Here is a 22,587-nt window from a genome sequence, read left to right on the forward strand (position 1 = left end):
GGTCAGGGTCAATTGATTAGATTTTACCCCTCAGTCAGATTTAAGTATTTTAGTTTTCCCATCCAATCGATTCTCTACTTTTGCTTTATAAGTTTTGGGCTTGCTCAACATTTTAACTTTCAAGGTTAAAAGATAGGTATATTATTATCAATGCCTAGAAAAATCATTTATAAAGGTCATAAAGTATCTATTACCAACTCTTGTAGGGATTCGATTCGAATCACAAATATAAATGTGTTGCCCAAAATGACAACCCAAGGGGTGAATTGGGTTTACAGACTTCTAGAAATACGAAACAATAGTTATGCAAATCTCACATTAAAAAAAAAAAGAAAAAACACGTATGCCAATGTGAACTAAACTTGAATAAATCTAAATTAAACAACTAGGCTATTTGATTTTACCACAAATGCTATGTAAGTGCTGGTAATATGAAAATATTTTTCAAGCAAAATGTAGCAGATGTGACTTGGCAAAGCTTCAAGCCTTCAACAAATAAAGTAAATGAGAGATGGAGAGATAAAAAGAGAGAGAACACATAGGAGAGAGACACAAGGTTTATAGCGTTTCACACCAATTCACTCCTACATCCACTCCCTAAAGCAATCCTCTCAAGGATTCCACTATAACCTATTTCACAATATTACAGCACAGTTGTTTTCCTCGATCACAAGGAAACCCAACTGATTTTCCCTAGCAATCAATCAATACCAAGCTGATTTGCTAGTATAGCCTGGCCAACCCGAGTTCCGAACCACAGGAACTCCTTATTGACTCTCAGGTTCAATGAAACCTAGTCAATTTTCTCAGAGAATTGAAAAATTGACTACGACCTAGCTATTTCATGGGTACAGCCAAACCTTACAATGGGTAGCTGATTTTCATGGTGTCAACCATGCCAAAAACCCCACACAAGATCCCCTAATCTCGTGCACAAAAGAAATAAAGAGAATACAAAATAAAAGGAACCTCTATAAAGGTTGGAGTTGTAGATCAAATTTGATTGCTCTAAGAGGTGAGAACTTGAAGTGACAGATTTCAGCTCTTTCCTGCTTGCCCTTTTTGCTCACTTTTTGATTTCATGGTAGATCTCAAAGGATGGGCATTGAACCTCTTGTATCCTTGGATTTAATTGATTTTGAAGCCTTTATATCATGGAGAGTTATTGGAGAATGAGTTTTGGCCATTAGAATCTATTGGACAGTTGTTGGGATGCATTAAATATAGTTTGCTCATGCTGGAAACTAGCCATTATTCTGCTACCAGAATAGAGGGTTGACTCCTAGTCCTCGGGGGTTGACTCTTGCACTGTTGGGGTCAACTCCTGAAAAGGCTTGAAAATCCAGTCTTCTGTTTCTTTGGGGTCGACTCCTAAAGTCCTAGTTTCAACTTCTGCCTCCTGAGGTTGACTTTTGAAATGGCTGAATTTTGAATTCTTCTATTTTTGACCTATGGCACTTCAGAGGTCAACTCTTGACACGTAAGATCAACTCCTGAAATACTAAAATCAACCATTGAAATGCTATAATCGACTCCTCTGCACCTAGGGTCAACCCCCAAACCGCTGGAATCAGCTCGTCCCACACTAAAGTCAGCTCCCCATGCACTAAACTCAACAGACCAACTTGAAAATGACTCCAATGCTTCTCTAACCTTTCAAACTCGAATTCCTTGCAAAACTTAACTTTCCTATTTCCAAGGCAAGTCAAACCATGAGTAATTACACTCAAATGTTTTGTAATCATCAAAATCAATCCATGGGGTTAACACTATGAATTGAATATAAGAGCTTAGTACCTTTCCATAGAATTAAATGTTTCCCTTAGTTGTTTAGCTTGTACACATACTTCACATTTATGCTTAGGATCAATGTTTGACTCAAGAATCAAATTAAGATTCATGATCCATTTTATATTTCCGAACTTAACATGACCAAATAACAATGGAAATTGGAGAAATTCTATTACTTTCAAGAATAGATTGTGCAATTTTGAAAAGGCCTTCCTCCTATGAACTAATTACCCATAATAACAATCTTATAGCATCCCATTACAACTTTATAAGTTATAACCTTGTTGAACTAGAGTAGAACCACTAAAACTGATTCTTCTAACATTAGGAACATCTGGACTGTCATGATCTTGCAAACATCATTCTTAAATTCAAAGGTACCATTCTGATCGCTCTTGCAGCAAAGTCATTCTCGAGAGTCACTTCCTCTACTTGTATCTTAATAAGTTGAAAACTTGGATAAGTCAAAACAAACATGCATGTGAGCACCATAATCCATGTCAAAGTTAACTAGAGGGCTAGAGGTAGAGCTTAAGAAAGGGTCAGATGAGCTCTCTCCAACCATGAGCACATTCACTTAAGCCTTTAAAGCACTTGGACCATTTCAGTTAGGCTTGAGCTCTCCAGTCTTCAGGTGTAAAGCAGTCCCAAGCAATGTGGTTATTCCTCTCGCAAATAAAGCTGATTTTCCTTCTCGCCTCATTCTTAGGTTTCCTTTGATTAAGATGGTTGGCATTTCTATGTTTCTGGTTTTGGTTGAAGTTCTTCTTAAAGTTCTTCCTCTTATTTATTATTCTGAATTTCCATGTATTTTTTTCTTAAATTCCTAAAGATGCAAAACATTCCTTTTTATTTTATCCTTATCTCTAACTATTGGATTATCAATTTTAACATCGGAGAAATGTTGAGATGTTTTTAGCACACTGCAAGAGGTGGGGCTGATTGAAGGAAATTTTTCTCCACACTATTGAGGCCTAATATTGTTACATATGGGTCTATAAAAGAGTCATGTGAGGACACCAACATAAGAAGAAAAAGGTTCCCTACCATCTCTATCATCTCCTACATTCTTCTCTTTCACATTGAAATGTTTCCCTATATTTTCTTCTTTTCCTAGACAACATAACGATGATGAGGATCAGTTCTCTTACTATAGGCATGCATGTAGAGGAGGTGATTGAAAACTGAAGCATCATATTATCTTGGAAACACCAACACCAATTTTAGCTGCACATAGGTAGGCATCAGCAGCTTTAGAGCAACAAATACACATCTTGATCCCAAGCCAACCACTTTGCATATACATAACATTGTTTTACTTAAATACATAATATTGTTTCCGCATGATATTCTAGATTTAATGTTTATTTCCTGCATTGATCATCTTCAGTTTATTTCCAATGTATTCACGATCCAAGAACGCAGCCTTTTGCCTGCCACGTTATCTTTTTAGTAAGAAGCCAATTGGTTGTCCTAGATCATATGCTTCAATGTTGAAGGATTTCAAAACAAGGGTAATGATCGGATAAATTATGCATTATTAGGTCATATATGAAAAAACCTACTGATCTAGATCAAGATTCGCCATCTCGATACCAAACCCCTTAGTGGTATCATGCTGGTACAATGTCAGCATGCCAGGTAGGGGGTTGGTTTGGTGTACTAAGAATCGTATAGTATGCCCCATACCAAGTCTCGATTCAATGCTGGTATGGTATGGTACCCTTGATACAAGACAATATGCACCGGTACGGTGAACCATACCAACATATTAAGAAGGTGGTTCACAAGAAAAGTTTCTACCCAAATTGCAAAGAACGGACTGCAGCTTAATACACCAATTGACACGACCTAGTGGTTGAATATTCCAGCTTGTGCATTCTTAGGTCACTAAAAGAGGACAGATTTAAAGAAATGTAGTAATTTATAGAGATGATAAAACTTTTAGCATTTGTAACAAGATCGATAAAATCATTCTAGATAATACTCATAGAAATGCAAAATATACGTGTCCAAGAATACAAAAGGAGATTTTGCATATCTTCTTGAGAAATAAGCAAAATGCAATTTGTGAGAACATTGGTGATGCAAAATTACTCTCATCATCAATAAAGCTCAAGATGAGTCCAAAATAAAGCAGATGGCTCTTGTTTCTGGATGTGTTTATAAACGTGACTGGGTATGGGAGCAATTTTTCAACTCATTAATGTTTTAGATATTATGTCATTAACCATGAAGAATGATATATCAGTTGTTCCTATCAGCCACAATATTGGCATTGAGAATCTTCAAGATCAAGTATATAACAGTGCCAACAACATGAGAGGTAAAAGGAACAGATCACAAGCTTGTTTTATACATCACCAGCAAACTGGATCTCATAATAATTGCACCATCTAAAAAAAATCATTCATCGCCATTTTTTTCCTAACTGATTTTCATAGTCAATATTGTTAGTGCATCTTGCAAATGGCATGACAGTTACTGTTAAAATCCAACCCAAAAGCATAACCTAGTAGGTGGATGGGCCCATAACTATATCGGTACCACTAAAGTGTTTAACCTACCCAATGTGGGACTATTCCCTAACACCCCCTCCCACATGTAGAACCCAATGGATGGAACTAGAAGAGAGGGAGCATATGGATTAGGTAGTGGGAGCATGGAGGCATTGGAGGGCAAAAGGGATTTTGGCTCCGATACCACATTAAAATCCAACCCAAATGCTTCAGCTAATAGGTAGATGGGCTCATGAGTATGTAAGTGCCACTAAAGTCCTTAACCTGTCCAATGCACGGCTGTTCCTCAACAGTTACAAGCTGTTGAGATCAGACATATGCTAATAACTAATGAAATTGAGATGGTAATCAAAAGTACTAAACCAATTGGTATCTTGTAGCAAGCTGTAGAAACATGCTAGGACTCACATCTTGAATTAAGGTCAAGCCATAGTTTATTAAACAAGTTCAATGCAACTTGGTGCAGATTTGAAAAATATCATCAATGATACATCAAAATATGTGCAATGGCAAGATGCTGATGCTAGTTATGATTTGACGGCATCACTCCGGTTTGTCTTCATACTGCATCTCATGAGAGAAATCATGAGCATCATTGATAATCTTTTCCGGACCCTTCAACATTGTTCTCAGGATATTCTCAATACCATGAACTTAGTCTCTATAGCACAAAACTTATTCCAGATTAAAGACAATTGTCAAGCTATTTGTTTGAAACCATAATACCTTTTTGTAAAAAGCATGCTATAGATATTCCTAACATGAAAGCTCGCTACACTAATTATCAAGTTCAAATGCTAAATTAGCCTAATGAAATCATCATAAAGCATCATCATCAGGTGGGTGTATTTGTTGTTAGATTTGATTCATAGTTGCAAAAATTAAAAAACAGATTTCATGAGAACACAATGGAACTCTTAATATTCAACTTGGCTTATATTTAAAAAATGGTTATAAAATGTCAGATATTAATGATATTTATAATGGATTGGTTGAAAGGTTTTATCCTAAAGACTACATCCAACATGAGAAAAATCAACGATTACACTACAACTAAAATTGTAAAAATGAAGACAAGAGAATCAACGATCTAAATTATTATAGATCATCTACTTAGACTCATAATGACCCTTCCAGTTTCAGCAACTACAGAGCAACCATTCACGGCCATAAATATCATGAAAACAAGACTTCAAAACAAAATGAAAGACAAGTTTCTTACAAATTATTTGATTATTTATACTGAAAAAGAAAATATTGAAAAGTTTAGCGCAGATTCAAATATAGATTATTTTCATTGTACTAAATAACATTGAGCACGACTTAAATGTTTTGACACTGTGCAATCCATAAGAATTTGGTTATCCTTTTAGAATAAGTTTTAAATCTTTAATAATTTTTAATTATTGTCCCCCTAAATTGAAAAATCCTGGTTCTACCCTGCATGGTCCTCAAGATTGCCACATCATTGAGTGCATTGTTTCAAAAAATGTGCGCATCCTTTTCTTCACTACAAATCCATGTTCACAAACTTCAATCTCTACAGATCTGGCATCCACTTGCCAGCATTTCAGTGTCCTTGAGCCACAATCTTAGTGAAGGTGTTGATGATACGCCCATCAGGATAGTTATGGATATTGATTACTACAAATCTATTTCCTTTTGTGGACATTCTTCTATTGCTTCCAGCTACCATTGTTTAGCTTTACCTTCCAGAGAATTCTTGCCATGTTCTCCTCCAATGATTTCAACCAACCTATTCTGTTGCTTAATTAAATATTAATCCAATCTTACTAAAGAAATGTATCGGCCAATCTCTCTCCATGCCTGTGTGCTTATTTCAATGAATGTGGGCATGTGAAGTGTGAACATAGTTATCTTTTTTCCAAAACAATGAAATCCTTGGTCAAATATTACTTGATCATAAACTCATTCCTGCTAACCATAGGAGCATATGATCATTATTTAATAAAAAAGAAAAAACTAACGACAGAATGTAAAATGTGCATCATAGAGATTTGTATGAACACTATAAGCATCGGATAATGCAATTTCAAGCCAGAACTTAGAAAAAAAGCATACCTGCCATCCATGTGACCTGGTCAACCCAAGAATCTGAGTAAGAAGACCTCCCTAACCTGTGACCTGTAATAATCACTTAAAACTTTAGCATACAAAAAGTATCCAACACTGAAGAAGATGGGGGAGGGGAAGGGTGGCGAGAGAGAACCATATTCTCAAAGCACAACTTAAATGGTCACTTCAAATATAAGATACCTCAATAGAAAACTTAATAAAAAACATAAAAAGGAAAAGCATCATGATAAGAAAACTGTATCCACCTGCTTAGGCTGACAACCTCAATGCCCTTGGAGATTGCAACTTTGCAAATAGCTGAACCAACAAAACCACTGCCTCCTCAGACTGCCATCTATGAAAAGAATCATATGATTTAATAGTAGTATGGATGTAGATTTACTTGCAATGAAGCACAAATGAGATCATATACATGCATATACAGAAGAAATAAAACATGGTTAAAATACATACCTTTTCAGTTTTTACATCAGCCGCTACATCTATAGGAACAGAAGAGGAATCTTCCATGATATTTGATGCAACATAACTACATCTTACACTGATCCTATACAAGTGGTAATGGATGAGAAAAGTCACCACGTGCATATCTAATCGACAACCATCATTAAGTTCAAAAATGCTTATAGTGAGACCAAAATCCTAATTAAGCATACTTTCTTCATTTATGAGATAGTTCCAACAATTAAAGATATTCATTCCCTACTTAAAAATTAATTCATCAGCAGATAAACCATAACATGGTAACAACTAAAGGGTCTTACAAAAGTCTTTAGAAAACCAGCAAATGTGCAGGTTTAGGTACATCAAGAGATATCTAGAACAATAAATGTCCAACAATCATCTAAACTACTCATTTAGTTCAATGACAGAAGTAACAACAAATCAAATTACTAGGCCTGTATCACATGATGAATTCAACTTAATCATGAAGGAACTGGAATAAGTCTCCAGCAAGTATTTCACAATTACATTGCAGGGACCATGCAAAAGTCATGGTAGTCTATGTTGAAATTAAGTTTATGACATAGTTACTTCTGCAAAAACTATAAGAGAGCATTATTCTTTAAATTCGAACTTTGAGCAGCTGCTTCATCTACCACATAGGAAATATAATTCTGCAATCACTTTACACAAAATCTCATTCTGCTGTTGAAATTTCTTGCTCAGAACATCTAGATAGTCGTTAAATATTGTAACAAAATGATGTGGCACTATATTTCAATACAAGCTGATCAACAGATCACCTATATGATAATCCCACAATCTTGGGGAACATTACCTTCTGGTGATTAGTTGACTCTGCTGGACCATTCTTCAACCAAACTTAACTAGACACTTCTTGATATTTTAATTTCTCCATAAACAGGAAGTTACTTTTCTCGAGGAGATTTAAACATAAATTAAAGAAAAAACTTCTCTTTCCAATTGCACCATTTCTATCCATTCTCATTTGTAAGCATGCTTTGCATCCCTTTTTTTCAACGCAGCTAACCTCATATAGTGCCATGGCCATGTAAACTATTCTCTTTTGATTAGCATGCATGAACAAATTATAGCATGCATTGTTTAAATGCCTTAATGGTAAAGCCATGTTAAAATCAATCTCAAACTCCTGTACCCATCCAGTTCTCTCTCTCAGTGAGATCACAACCATTTAAGAATCAGGTAGTATTTTTATATGAGAATAATACATTTTTCTGTTAATTGGATTATAACCCTCGAAAAGACCATCAGTTCTTCCTCATGTGGAATCATAAACAACCAACCATTTTTTGAAAAATTACAATGATCCACTAAAGGTATCAATACTAGGATCCTGTTTGGATAAATAACAAACCTATATGTGGTAGAAACACAGACAGCTTAAGTTTCCTTTTTTTTTTTTTTTTTTTTTTGAGGATCGAACACCAAGTCCAAGGCCGTGAGAGCTTGATCTGATACTTAATTAGTAGTGAATGGTCACAAAGGGTTAGGTTTATATACACCTTTGCCCATGGTCACAAAGGGTAGATGTCAGACTGCTAAAGGCAAACGAAAGAATACTGGTTTATATACACCTTTGCCCATATCTCATGCCCCATGGCAAGATTTGAGCATGGACTTTGTTTTAGGACTTCCTAAGACTATTCGAGGTCATGATTCAATTCTAGTGGTAGTCGATAGGTTTTCTAAGATGACACACTTTATACCATATAGGAAGACTTCTGATGCCACTCACATGGCAAAGATTTTTGTGGATCAGGTCGTAAAATTGCATGGATTACCAAAGACTATTGTGAGTGATAGACATGTGCGATTGGTACGTTACTTTTAGAAAACAATGTGAAAACTAATGAACACTAAATTGCAATTTTCTTCACCATATCACCCACAAACAGATGGCCAAACCGAGGTTGTCAATCGAAGCCTAGGTGACTTATTGCATTGTCTAGTAGGTGATCATACTAGAAATTGGGATAGTATTTTATCTATGGCCGAATTTGCTTACAACAACTCGATTAATCGCACCACAAGGATGAGTCCATTTGAGATTGTCACTGGTTACAACCCTAGGACACCCATTGACCTAATTCCATTACCGATAGACTATAGATCAAGCCGGCATGCCGAAGCATTTGTTCAGCATATAAAAGACTTGCATGATAAGATAAGACGAGCAATTGTTTTAAAAACTGAAGTTTATACAAATAAAGCAAATGAACGTCAGCGTGAAGAAAATTTTAAAGAAGGAGATATGGTTATGGAAGGATTCGACCAGAACGATTTCGCACAAGTACCATAAAAAAGCTACATGCGAGAAATTTGGGTCCATTCAAGATCTTGAAGCAACTAAATCCAAATGCTTATGTCTTAGATTTGCCCACTGATGTTGGTTTTAGCTCAACAGTCAATATTGAAGATCTTAGCCATTATCATAAATCTCTTTCCATCAACAGCCCCATTTCCACAAGTATATCTCGACCACCACTTCCACTTCCACCCATACCTAATATTCTGAGAAAGAAAGAAGAAATTGAACAGGTTCTCGACGATCGAGTTGTTATTACACAATCAAGTGATTCGCGTAGCTTTCTAGTGAAGTGGGCATTCCGACCTGAAGAAGAAATGACATGGATACCCGAGCACGAGCTTAGAGACATTGCCCCGGATCTCTATGAAGATTACATCAGCCATACTCTGTCGGAGTTAGATTTTTTCAAGCCGGGAGGAGATGATGCAGACAGAGCCCAACTTGCATCCATGTCCGGATTTCGGATCTATCAAAGAAAGCGGCACAAGTCAACACCCGAATCCACTATCTGGATTTGAAGATTTTTTAGATTTATTCTGAATTTTCTGTTTAGGAAGATTTTTTATCATCTTCCTTTTCTATTTAAAAGATTTTATCATCTTTCTTGTTCTGTTTAGGAAGATTTTATTATATCATCTTCTTTTTAGAAAAAAAATTTATTCTATCATCTTTCTTTTTCTTGCCTGGGAAGATTTGGTCAAACTTTCATTTAGGAGGATCTTGTTTGATCATCTTCCTTTTTTTGTAGATAAGTCTCTAAGTTGGGAATATTTTTCTTTTATTCTCAAAGGTGTTGGTTTATAAATAGCCCACAAAGCTTTGACTATGGAAGACAGAATGATTATTGAATAAAATTCAAGTTTTGTTAAAGAGTTGTAGTGAAAGTTTTGTTTCTTTCCCGGAGTGTTGCCGATTCTGGCGAGATCCAGAGTTTAGTTCTGTGTTCTCCTCTATTTTCTGTAAGTTGTGATTACCTATTAGTGAGATCTGATTGAGATTTGAGAAAGTTTGAAGATTTTACAAAGTAGGAAAAAGATGGAGGTTGAAGACGAAGATTTTCTTTTCCTTCTCCTTGCACGTGCTACCTGAGACATCCGACCAGCCACCTGTACTAGCAATCTGGGCCAACTTCAGTCCAAAGTCAAGTATTAGCATCCCTTTGCTTCAAAAAAAAAGGTTATAGTGCTAATTTTTCTGTCCAAATCCAGATCTACACGTATCATCTATTAGTAATAAAAGCTAGGTTCATAGTAGGACTGAAACCAAATCGAATACGAATCGGATACTAGCATATCCATATCCATATTTATTTTTTCTGGCAAATACAAATACGGATACGGATATTATTTAAATGCAAAAATTCACATCCATATTTGTTTTAAACAAATATAGATACAATTTGGATATTGAAAATATGGATATACTTATGGATATAACTTAGATAATCAAACTTTATGATTACAGAATCAAAGATATTACTAAATAGATGATAAATCAAATTAATAATATATTTCTATAATTATATTTTTTTTAAAAAATTAATAAATATTATATAAAATTATATATAATTACACATCGATTCGGATATTCGGATACGGATCGGATAATTATCTATCCATATCCATTTTTCTTTGACGGATATGAATACGGATATGGATGTTAGTCAGATCCTTAAATTTATATCCATATCCGAATTATTCAGATACGAAAACGGATCCAAACGGATAATATCCATGCTACTTTCACCCTTAGTTCATAGGATAGTTTGATTTCTATTTTTTTCTCAAAAAATTTATCATATTACTTCTTTCCTAAAAAAACAAAAATTAATTCAGTCCTTTCCCTTCTTGCATGATACTTGATTGCAATTATTGAGCAGAAATTGACTATGTGGACATCTACAAGCTTAGCTAGGAGATCGTTGTGGACAAACTGTGAATTGATCTGAGTTAATCGTAATAGCTTAATTGCACGATTGTTGAACATCATATGATATAATTTCTTACCAAATTTAATCTCTTTACTTTATTATTTTCTTTGCCGAATGTTCTTCCTTTATTAAAATTAATTTCAAAAAAAAAATGCCTGTTTAATCTTATTTTGCAATTAATTTTGCATGCCACATTTAAGGTACAGCAACTTGTAGGATAAGTTTGATATCTTATGTGCTGCATTGGTGCATATCATATAGGACTTTGAACTATCCTGCATCAGTTCCTCTCCCCCTTTTCTCATAAAACCCCTCCACCCACCTGATACTCTCCCTCTCCTTGGATTATTCTCTCCTTCTCTCAACTGATCCATGTAAAGACCTGCAATTAGAGATTAGCGAAAAAAAAAATGAAAACGGTGGACTATTGTTGGATTCTCTTCAAAATTTGGGCTAGGCTCTATATCACGCCCCCGACCCGAGATTGTGAATCGAGGGTCATGGCAACCGCCGCATACTCATAGAAAACTCTTTCCATAAGCATGCAAGACATCTTATCATGCTATCTTAAAATAACAGCGGAATAATTAGTCAATAATTCAAATATAACGATCTAAATTTTTTTCTTTAATGTCTCAATAAATTCAACAATGATTCATAGGCCTTACATCAAATTCAATAAGCTTTCAACCGAAAATAAAAGTATAGAGATTCAGCTTCTGATCACTCTTCCATTCATATCTTGTATCATCTTAATTCCTCAACATCTGTAAAAACAGTAAAATAAGAGGTAATGAGCTAGACAGCCCAGTAAGCAATGATCACTTCTCAACAGATTTCATCAGGCATATAAGTAAATAATCATTTATAGAAAATAATCATATAGAGTTCATTAATTCAAAATCAATTTCCAATTATGCAATATAATTCATGCCAAATTCATTTATTTTTCGAAAATTCAAATTTCTTTCGAGATTTCAATTTCTTTTGTTCTTCAATTCTTTTCGTCAACCATGAGCTATGACCATATTTTTCCTGTGGCAGAGTCATAACACCGCGTATCTTCTTGCGGTGAGCTGCGAATCATCTGGCAGCAAAGTTTTTCGGAACCGCTGGTCTCTCTGACGGTTTGTCGCTGGTCTCTCTGGCGACATGAACCCTCAGAACAAATCAATTGCCAACATATATGCCCCCATTGGCAGGGTCCTTTACATAGTCAGGTTGTCAATTCATAATGTTTCTTATATCATAATTCTTCATAAATCATATTTCATATTCTAATTTCGATAATAAAACATATAATCATGTAGTATCGAAATCAATCAATATAATGCATCATGGAATCAATATGTTCAATTATGCTTCATCATAACATTTCAAATAAGATATTTTCATAACAAAATACCATTCATCCAATTCATGCATCATTTCACAAATCATGTCAGAAAAATACATTATAATTTGCCGATAAATCTAGAAAAAAGTGAAACATTACTTACCTCGAACGCATTACAATAAATCCACATAATTCTATAAATTTTCTTCCAAAATTCTGTTCGTAGAGATATCGTGATATCCCATGATCAAACATCCACAATCCTATACAGAATCAATTTCAATAATTAGAAAGAATACGAATACCATATTTCAACGGTTTAGATTGGGTCCGATCATCTAATTTCATCTAATCAAAATCTAATTAGGACCTAAACGATCCAAAGTTTGACTATCAAATCAAATCGGATTCGAAGTGATAGGACAGAGGTTTCTTCATCGATTTCATAAAATCAAGTAGAGAGACAATTAGAGGAGAGAGAATTCATGAGGTACAATTCGAATTGATCAAGTGACACAATCCAACATTACGATTGGTCCAATATCTCGATTGGTGAAATCAACATGATCAAATCAAGTCATGGCTAGATCGAAATCATGGATGATCAAATCTAAAGATTCATGGTCTGATCAAAGTGGGTGCCAGTATGCTGTCTGACAATCATGGATTAGGATTCTTTATTAGAATCAGATCAGGACTATTAAAAGAAATTTCTTCATTCACTAACCTTTTTAGAGAGAGAATCAATCAAGAGAATATTTTAGAGAGAGATAATTCTAGAGAGAGAAAACTCATCTTGAATTCTTCAGACAATATGATTCAACAAATCTGATCGATCAGATCAGATCAAATAATGCTGAAATTATCATATGATAATTCAATAAAATCATAAGAAATAAAATCTAAAAATACCTGATCTGATCAAAGTGGATGTCGCTGTACCGTCCGACGATCACAAATCAAAAATCCATCACGATGATCATTTAAATTCATCATCATTCTTCTCAAAATTCTAGAAATCTTAGGAGAGAGAAATAACTTAGAGAGAGAAAGTCCAATTCTAGAGAGAGAAAATACTAGTTCAAGCTGAAAGGAGAGAGGGAAGAGAGAGAAACTCTCTTTCTCATATTTTATTATTTATATCATTATTTACTAATTAATTTATTTTATTTTTTCTTCTTTTCTTTCTCTCTTTCTTTCTCTTTTTTTTTCTTTTTCTTCACGAAAGAGAGAGGAGAGAAAATCCTATTTATTATTATTATATTATTATTTTATTTTTCTTCTTCTTCTTTATTCTTTTTCTTTTCTTTTTCTTTCCTTTTTCTTTTCTTTTCTTTTTCTTTTCTTTTCCTTCTTCTTCTTCTTTTCTTCTTCCCGAGCTTCCTTTGGGCCAAAACAGGGGATCTCTCAATCCCTTGTTGGCTGCCGGCCGGCGGTGCAACCGGCGTTGGGCGGCCGTCGGCAGGAGGGAGAGACTCAACGATACTAGGAGGGCCAAACCGATGGTCGGCGGTGACCACCGGCGCCGGAAATCAAAGAAAAACGGCAAAAATATAGAGGTTCTTCCGCAACAAAATCCGGTGACTCCGGTCGCCGGCGAGCATGCACATCAGCACGGGAAGGAAAGGGGAGAAGAGAGGAAGGGGAGGAGGCTTACCTCCGACGCCGGCGAAGCTTTTCCGGCGAGCAATTGGACGGACACAGGGACGGATCTTCCGCGGTGGTTTTCCGACGATTGTCGCCGACTGAGCTTATGATCTTTGGTGGAAGGGAGAGAGGAGGAATCTCCTCCTTAAATAGAGCCGGAGGGAGCTCGTTTCCGACTCCGATTGGGAGCCGGCGAGAGGAGGAAGAAGACTCCCTTCGGGAATCTTCTCCCCTATTTTCCTTTCTTTTTTTTTTTCGTTTGGGCTTTGGTGGGCTGGGATTTTTATTCGGGCCGGGCCATCACACTCTATATTTCTCTCTATTACTCCCTGTGTTTCACAACTCCTTAAAAGAGATATTTATAAGCCAAGGAGCTCTCATACAGATCGGGATCTCCTTGGCACGTTTAGTTCATGAAAAACAGAACAAAACAGAAAAACGTTGCAGAAACCATCCTGGGCAAACTATGCTTCCCTGCATGTAACAACTTTTCCGTGTGGGATCCACGTGAAATCTTTTACCGCATCCCGTGCATGAAAAGATTTCTGCGTGAAATCTTTAACGGCATCCTATGCTTAAAAGAACTTTTCCGCATATAATTCACGTGAAATGATCCCATGCGGACTCTTTACACATCCTTGATCATGGCTCCCTCTCTTTAAAGGAGCCAGCTCCTGATGGGTCTAGAACTAAAAATGGGGAAACGCGGCTTAGCCGACTTTCCAGTTGAACCATTTGGCCGTGCTCGGATGTTGGCCCTTCCGTCCGACTTGGAAAGCTTCTCACTATCCCCAACGCATCTTAATGATCTTCTTCTCCAGAATTGTATCCTCCTCGAGCGTCATCCTTCGGTCGATGACCAAATCGTCTATGGATGGTAGGATCTCTTCCAGCTCGTCATCTAGCATCGACGGCTCGAAAGGCTTCGAGTTGCTGATGTTCACGATCAAGTAGATCTCCATATAGGCCGGCAACTCCAATTGGAAAGTATTGTCGCCGATCTTCCGGAGAATCTTGAAGGGGCTATATCGGATTGGCTTTAGCTTCCTCCCAACACCCTTTTGCCACTCTTTCCCAAGGTGCAACCATACTAGATCGCCATCTCAAAAATTAGCCTCCACTCGATGTCAATCATGCCACTCCTTATACTTCTACTGGGCTCTCTGCAACTGCTGCTCCATCTACCTATGCACTTGCTAGATCCCTTCTAAGAAGCGTTGGGCTCTTGCAATGGCCCCTTCCTCCTTGGATGTTTGCAGTGTAATGTTCACCATAAACTCCAAGTCAAAAGGACCTTGTGGCAAATAGCCCAAACACACCTCGAAAGGGGACTTCAACATAAAACTGTGCAACACCCTGTTGAACGCGAATTGCAGATAAGGCAAGCTCTCGTCCCAAGTCTTGGGATGTCGAGCATGGTAGCCCCGCAGCAGATGTATCATGGTACGGTTGATGACCTCCGTCTGACTGTCAGTTTGAGAATGATATAGTGCGCTCCTCTGCAAATGCGTATCCATCATAAATCACAAGGACCTCCAAAAAGTGGTCAGAAAGCGGCTGTCACGATTGGACACAATTGAGCTAGGTAGCCCAAAATGAGTCCACACATTCCGAAAATATAGCCATTCTGCTTCCTCTCCAGTGATCATCTTCTTGCATGGTATCAGCACCACCATCTTTAAGAAGCAATTGACCATCAAGAACAGGTAGTCATGCCCCCGCCGTATCCTCAGGAGACCTCCCAAGAAATCCATTAAGACACTCTCCTAATGTCAACTCGAAACCGGCAAGGGTTTGTATAGCCCCAACTTCCGATTGTTTAGCTTGGAGCAACTGCACAATATGCAGCCCCTCATGAATTGGGCCACGTCTTACTGCATCTCGGGCCAGTAGACATAGCGATGAAGATTCATCACCATCTTGTTCACCTCGAAGTGACCTGCCACCTTCGAGATGTGCGCCTCTCTCATCCACTTCACCCGATCTGCTGCTTTTGGTATGCCCAACTGTGCGCCCTTATAGACGAGCCCGCCTCACAAGGCAAACTTTGTGGGAATTCTCGCTTCAATGTCCTCCAGAACACCCCAAAAATCAGGGTCCATCTTGTACATGTCAGCATAGTCCTAGTGCAAGCCCGGCCGGACCTGCATAAGAACAGATAAATACAAGGCCACAACAGGAGGTCGCGATATCATATCTGCCAGTTTGTTTTGTGTGCCCTTCTTGTACTTGATGATGATGTTATATTGCCTCTTCTCTTTCTCCCTCTCTCTCGATTCTACTCTTGGGAGCTTTATCTCCCCTCACCACTCTCTCTGTATGCTCCACTACCGATGATGACTTCACAATGATGATGGCTCCACACTAACAATGCCACTTAGGATTAGGATTCCGCAATGACAAAGTACACTCATCTCTCTCTCCTTGCTTCCTCTCTCTCTCTCTCTCTCTCTCTCGCGATGCTCCATCACTGCTGATGACTCCGCAATGACAATACCGACAAGGGTTAGGGTTCTGCGACAACGAGATACACCTCTCTCTAAGCCCCCATCCCCCTCTCTTCCTCTCTTTCTCCCTCCCTCCTCTCCTTCTCACTCTATCCGTCTACCACCTGTTGGTTCCAGTACACCTTGGCTCGGTATGGAACGCATCAGTACGTACTAAACCGGTTGTTGGCTGGTACATCCCCCGGTGGTGGGCCGGTGAACCATGTATACACCACCCATATAAAAGCAGTAGTTTCATGGTTCTTAAAATTGTTCATGAAGAATTCCAGCATTAATTCATCTATCCATCCAGGAAAAAAAAAAAGGAAGCGATTAGGACTATCTGTGTACTAAAACATACAAGCAAGAAAGATTCGGTGTTCTTGAATTCTCATAGACGAAGGAGATTCGAGCCAGATAATTCATGCGTTTTTTGGAGAAAATTAATCCCAAAACAAAAGAATTTCACTACATTATCAGGGAAGAACAAGATGGAGGAGGAGGAATTCAAACAACAACTGACCTCGTTACCTTTGAGGGCGCAGACGGGGAACGAACGAGGGAGAGCGCCAGAGATGGGACAAGGAAACGAGAACGCGGGGTACCGATAAGGGGAGGAGCGGAGAACCGGAGCACGGAGGACGCCCACATTTGACGAGTAGAGGAGGGGGGAGGAGAGCGCGCTCCCAGAGCCCATTCGACAATGGGATTTTTACCAAAATAACGTTAATTTTAAAATATTTTATCAAATCTAAACTAAGCAAAATCATCTTATTATAGAATAATTTTTTTACAGCGATTCAGCGCATTCAACATTAAATTAAGCGGATACGTTGGATAATAAAATTATCTTATATTAAGATAACTATATGGATCATCCTATCATAAAATAATTTTAAAATTATTTTACTATAGAGCGACTATACGAGCCACCCTACTATAAAGCAATTTCGTCAGAGCTTTAAATACTTTAAAACCCGAGACCCCCCTACACGAGACCTCTCTCCATCATCTTTTTCCTTTCGTGCGCAGTCGCCCTACCATAGAGCAATTTTCTCAGAGCCCAAACCCCTCAAAACCCAAGACCTTTCTCCCTCTCCCGAGCCTATCTCTCTCTCCCTCTCCATCTCCCTCTCCCTCTCCATCTCGTGCATCCTCTCCCTCTCTCTCTTATGTGTCCCTCGTGGGCAACCGGCTTTCTCTCTCCCTCTCTGTCTCCCTCTTGTGTGTGAGGCCGAGTAGGTCGGCTTTCCCTCTCCCTCTCGTGCGTGCGGCCGATCAACAACTCTCCCTCTCCCTCTCTCTCTCCCCCTCTCCCTCTCATGCGTGCGGGTAGCCTCTCCCTCTCTCTCTCTTTATCCCTCTCGTGCATGCGGGCAGTCGACTCTCCATCTCCGATCATCTACATTAGAGTATTGGGAGGTAAGGTATTTATTTTGTTTTTTCTTTTTTTGCTTGTTATTCTTGTTTTTTCGTCTTTTTGTGGTAGATATATGGGGAAAGAGAGCATCTTAAAGAGATTGGAGGGGTTTATTAGGTTTCGTTTGATGTGGTTCCTTGAGGTTTTGAGAGCTTAATCTTAGGATTTGTTTTATAGTTTTTGGGTTGGATCCATGGTCTGCATTTCAATCTTAAGACTTTTCCTATAGTAAGATGGTTGGATCCCTCATTTGCTTTGATATTGTAGAGATCTATTGTCCGGATCGTGTGATGTAATAGTTTGGCATACATCAGGATATTCCCCCACCATGCGACACTCGTGATAATCTCCACAATTTGGATCGATGAGGGCAGCATTGCCACGATTGGGGTAGAGAGCATCAGGAGCATATTGATGCATGAGAGCAGCAGGAGGATTTAATTATGGATGGCCCACTAATGCTCCCCATGATGGATTATTATGATCCATATCTGGTGTGGTACAAGAGCATCACTAGATGATTCATCTCACCATTGATAAGTGAGTGGCCCGAGATGAGGTTTCGTCCTTCGAGCAGCGTGATGGACATTGTGGTAAGTACATTTTGCTTTTGCCCCACTTTGTTATGTTGTTATGAATAATATTTATTTTTTTTTTACACTGATATTTTAGAAAATCACGTCGCTATATCATCGGATAAGGAGCAGCTTTCATTCGATCACTGTTAGGTGCAAGAATCAAGCACTTGCTGATGTTATGGATGGTTTGTCGACACTATACGAGTTGTCTCTAAGGATAAACGATTTTATACTATAACATTGACAGATGATTTGAATACCTTGTCATATGCCCAGCACACCTCATATCCTGACTTTTCATACTTCGACGTCTCCATAGATGATGCATTTATATCACAGAGGATGAGTGAGCTGGAAGATGCATTGTACTGACTCGATGAGCAGCACATTGATCATACGCATGGAAGGACTAGAGGCAGAAATAGACTGAGGGTTTCCCAAGATAAATGTCAGGCATAGGTTGATAGGCCGAGCACGCCAGCACCTCCCTCCTCACTGGTCGATATCGTGCCTGAGCTATCACAACAGCGACCAGAGATAACACGCATTTATGAGAGGTGGATGCGGAGAAGGTCCGAGTATCTTGATATATACACCTCTCGATAGTTATATACTTGTACATTTTTTTTGCTAACAAACTTTGTAATAATCAACTATTTTGAATGCACATATTACAAATTTTTTTAAATCTAAATGCACATGTTAGAATTTTGCTATCATTATGTTATCATCCAACGACTAATTTAATCTTTTGATGATACATATATACCTTATGCAAATGTAAATCCACATACATACATGTGAATGATAATCCATGACATAGTGCATGGTAACCCCATTAACTATATAACTTCATCAAATGGAACAAGGCAAAGAACACCCTATTAAGCATTTGCATTCTTGTAGCAATATAGTCTGGTTTTAATATTGGAAATGCATTATTTAGAATCATGCTGAGTTGTTAGCTATCAAGCATGCTGAGATGGCTGAGATGTGTTTGAATTGCACACATCATGACGAGTATTTTGAGCTACTTTGTCACAGGCAGCAGTGGCATACCTTTTGAATAACATAACCATCATATACAACAGCAATAGTTGTGGATGCACCCCCACTGCATTAGAAAACTATTTCTTAGAGCTAGTCTTGTATTTAAGCAATAAATAAAATTCCAATAGCAAAGACAGGCATCCACAAAACAACCACATCGGCTCAAAAATATTATTCGAAACATAAGTAGCATATCAACAATATGTACAAGTTGCCAATAATAAAAAATCAAAAATGATAACCATAAAGTATAATTTAAATGTTTTTCATGACCATGTATTATTAAGAAATAGAAGATATGATAGTTCGACAGCAAAAATAAAAAAGAAAAAAAAAAGGCTTTCTATATTGGCTTGTAGCACAACATGGGTCAAGTGGGTATTTCACAGTCGCCCTATGATAGGGCGACTTATAGAGTCGTCCTATGGTAGAGCCACTTTTAGAGGTACCCTATGATAAAATGACTCATAGTCTTGTCGTGTGATAGGGTGACTTATTGTTTTGCCAATCTGTACCCTTAGTTGGCATGAATAGTGATGAGTCAGCATATAAAGTCACCTTATGATAGAGCGACTTTATTTTGGACAGTATTTTGGTAAATACTTTTGAAAGGGCATTATTTTAATAATTTTTTTTTAAATGGACATTATTTCGATAAAAAAATTTTCAATAATGCCCGTAGCTCTATTTTGTTTGATTTGCTTTTCTTCACAACAAATGTGTATGTGCAACGGCTCCCAAGTCCTAAGTGGATGCATGACATACATGGCGCTTGAAGGGATGGACGGTCAGGGAAGGCGCTTGCGATTAGGGGTTGGGTCAACCCAATCGAGTTTCAAACCGAGCCTAAGTCTAGGGCTTGGGCCTGGACTTTCCAAGGTCGGCTTGTGTGGAGGCATGGCCCAACCCAATCTATTTCCGACCCCAAGTCTAACAGTCCCAAACATTAGTTTCTCTTTAGGGGAAATTCTTTGTGCACCATCAGTGGTGTAGAAAATCTGACGTGGAGTGTACCGTCTTATTCAATTGGTCTATCTAGCCACTATTTTTCAATATGTATTTAATGGCTGCAGTTTTATTTTTTTATTTAAAATTTTGAATGACGAAAATGTTCCTTCTCTTTGAAAAAAATTATAACATCATGTAACATATTATAACATCCTACATCAAATTATGACTTCCTGCATGTAGGATGTCATAATATATCTCATAAAATTATAACATCCTGGTATGTTATGATATTCTATATGCAGGATGTCATAATATGACTCAGAAAATTATGACATCCTGGCATATTATTACATCCTGCATCAAATTATGACTTTTTACACATATGATATCATAATATAGCTCAGGATGTCATAAAATAGGAGGGACATTTTTGTCCAATCATTTTTCAATGCATTTTAATAACTGCAGTTCTATTTTTTCATTTGAAAATTTTAAATGATAAAAATGCTCCTATTCTTTGAAAAAAATTATGACATCCTGTGGTATATTATGATATTCTACATCAAATTATGATATCTTGTGCATCAAATTATGACTTTCTGCATGCAGGATATGGACATAAAATATCATAATTTTTTTAAAAAATAGAAACATTTTCATCATTCAAAATTTCAAATAAAAAAAATAAAACTACAGGTATTAAATGCGCGTTGAAAAGTGATGGCTACATGGACCAATGAGATAAGGCGGTGCGCTCCACATCGGATTTTCTACACTACCCATGGTGCACAAAGAATTTCTCTTCTCTTTAGCGTGAAACATATGGGCCCAAATTTGGGTTTTTATGATCCTAGAAAATAATCCAACTCAAGTTGGACTCAAGTGTAGTGCAACTCTATATTAGCTTGAGTTAGCCAAGCCTGGCTAGAGCTTGAGCTTTCATCTCTAGGCAACATCAAGTCCAGACTTGAGTTTGCCAATAGACACCTCTGATTGCATCTCATTTACACCTTTTAGGTGATTTTTGAGAATTTCGTATCATTCACCCTTTTCCTTCTTTTGGTATTCATATTATTGTCTTGGAATAGCTAAGATAGTGTTAGTAGCTTTGTGGAGTTGCTTATAAAAAAATTATAAGAAATTTTGATAACATTGCCCTATTTACCAATAAAATGTCAAGTTTGTCATCTTTTTCATGGTAATAAATACAACCAAATCCCTAGTTTTTATAAGAAAAGCCCAAGATTACCTTGTGTATATGGAATTCTATTTGCCATTTTTGTTATATTGTTAAATTAGGGCTCGAATCAAGTCGGGCTACTCAAGCCACACTCCTATTCAAGTAGCCTGATTTTCTTTTTTTTTTTTGGACTCCAAGTTAAGCTTAAGCTTGAAATTTCTTTCCAAATTCCAACAAAAATTTGAGCCCATGCTCGACTAGAGCCCAATTTGCCCAAAATTGGATAAACCTATCTAGCCTAAAAGGCTAGACTTGACTTAAGTTAGCCCAACTGACCCAACATTCTTAGGCCCAAGCTATGATACTCCTAGCAGAAGATCCTAATAATAATTTGGGGCCATGATCAAATTGGATGTGAGCCAATGGTAGGCCAAGCAACAGCCTAAAAATTTTTCATTTTCTATTTTTAGGCCCAAGTCCAATTCAAACAATCTCGAACTTGACTATAATGATATCAGGTTTGGCTAGGTGGATCGGATGGGCCTCTAGCTAGCCTAAGCCTATTTTCGGGCCTATATCCAAACCTTTCTTTCCATAATTATTTTATTGCGACCCTCTCACTTCCCACCTTCCTAATATCGACTCATAACAACCGATTACAACCACACTAACTGAGAGAGGCAGCAATACTGTTAAGATTCTATCCAAAAATCTAGATATTTAGATGGATGGGCTCAAGAGTATATAAGCACTACAGGAGTTTTAACCTATTCGATGTGGGACTATTATTCCTCAATACCTTCATTAA

The 22,587-nt window shown here is 37.5% G+C and overlaps 1 protein-coding gene across 6 annotated transcripts in view; it reads right to left on the reverse strand.

Annotated features, from left to right (window-relative positions):
• LOC105059259 (uncharacterized protein At1g32220, chloroplastic-like) overlaps positions 1-17,284 on the reverse strand; it is a 62,925-nt gene extending 45,641 nt beyond the window's left edge. For all 6 annotated transcript variants that reach the window (XR_012137603.1, XM_073250349.1, XM_073250351.1 and 3 more), the window contains exons 1-4: positions 17,124-17,284; positions 6,861-6,954; positions 6,653-6,741; positions 6,393-6,455 (exon numbers count right to left, since the gene is read on the reverse strand). Coding sequence is in view for 4 of the 6 variants with exons in the window: in XM_073250351.1 (XP_073106452.1) it covers positions 6,730-6,741; positions 6,861-6,954; positions 17,124-17,251 (234 nt within the window). In the remaining 2 variants the exon portion in view is untranslated. The remainder of the gene's footprint in view (positions 1-6,392; positions 6,456-6,652; positions 6,742-6,860; positions 6,955-17,123) is intronic.
• Positions 17,285-22,587: the final 5,303 nt, after the last annotated feature.

The sequence above is a fragment of the Elaeis guineensis genome, chromosome 16 (genome assembly GCF_000442705.2).
Source record: "Elaeis guineensis isolate ETL-2024a chromosome 16, EG11, whole genome shotgun sequence".
NCBI classification, from domain to species: Eukaryota; Viridiplantae; Streptophyta; class Magnoliopsida; order Arecales; family Arecaceae; genus Elaeis; species Elaeis guineensis.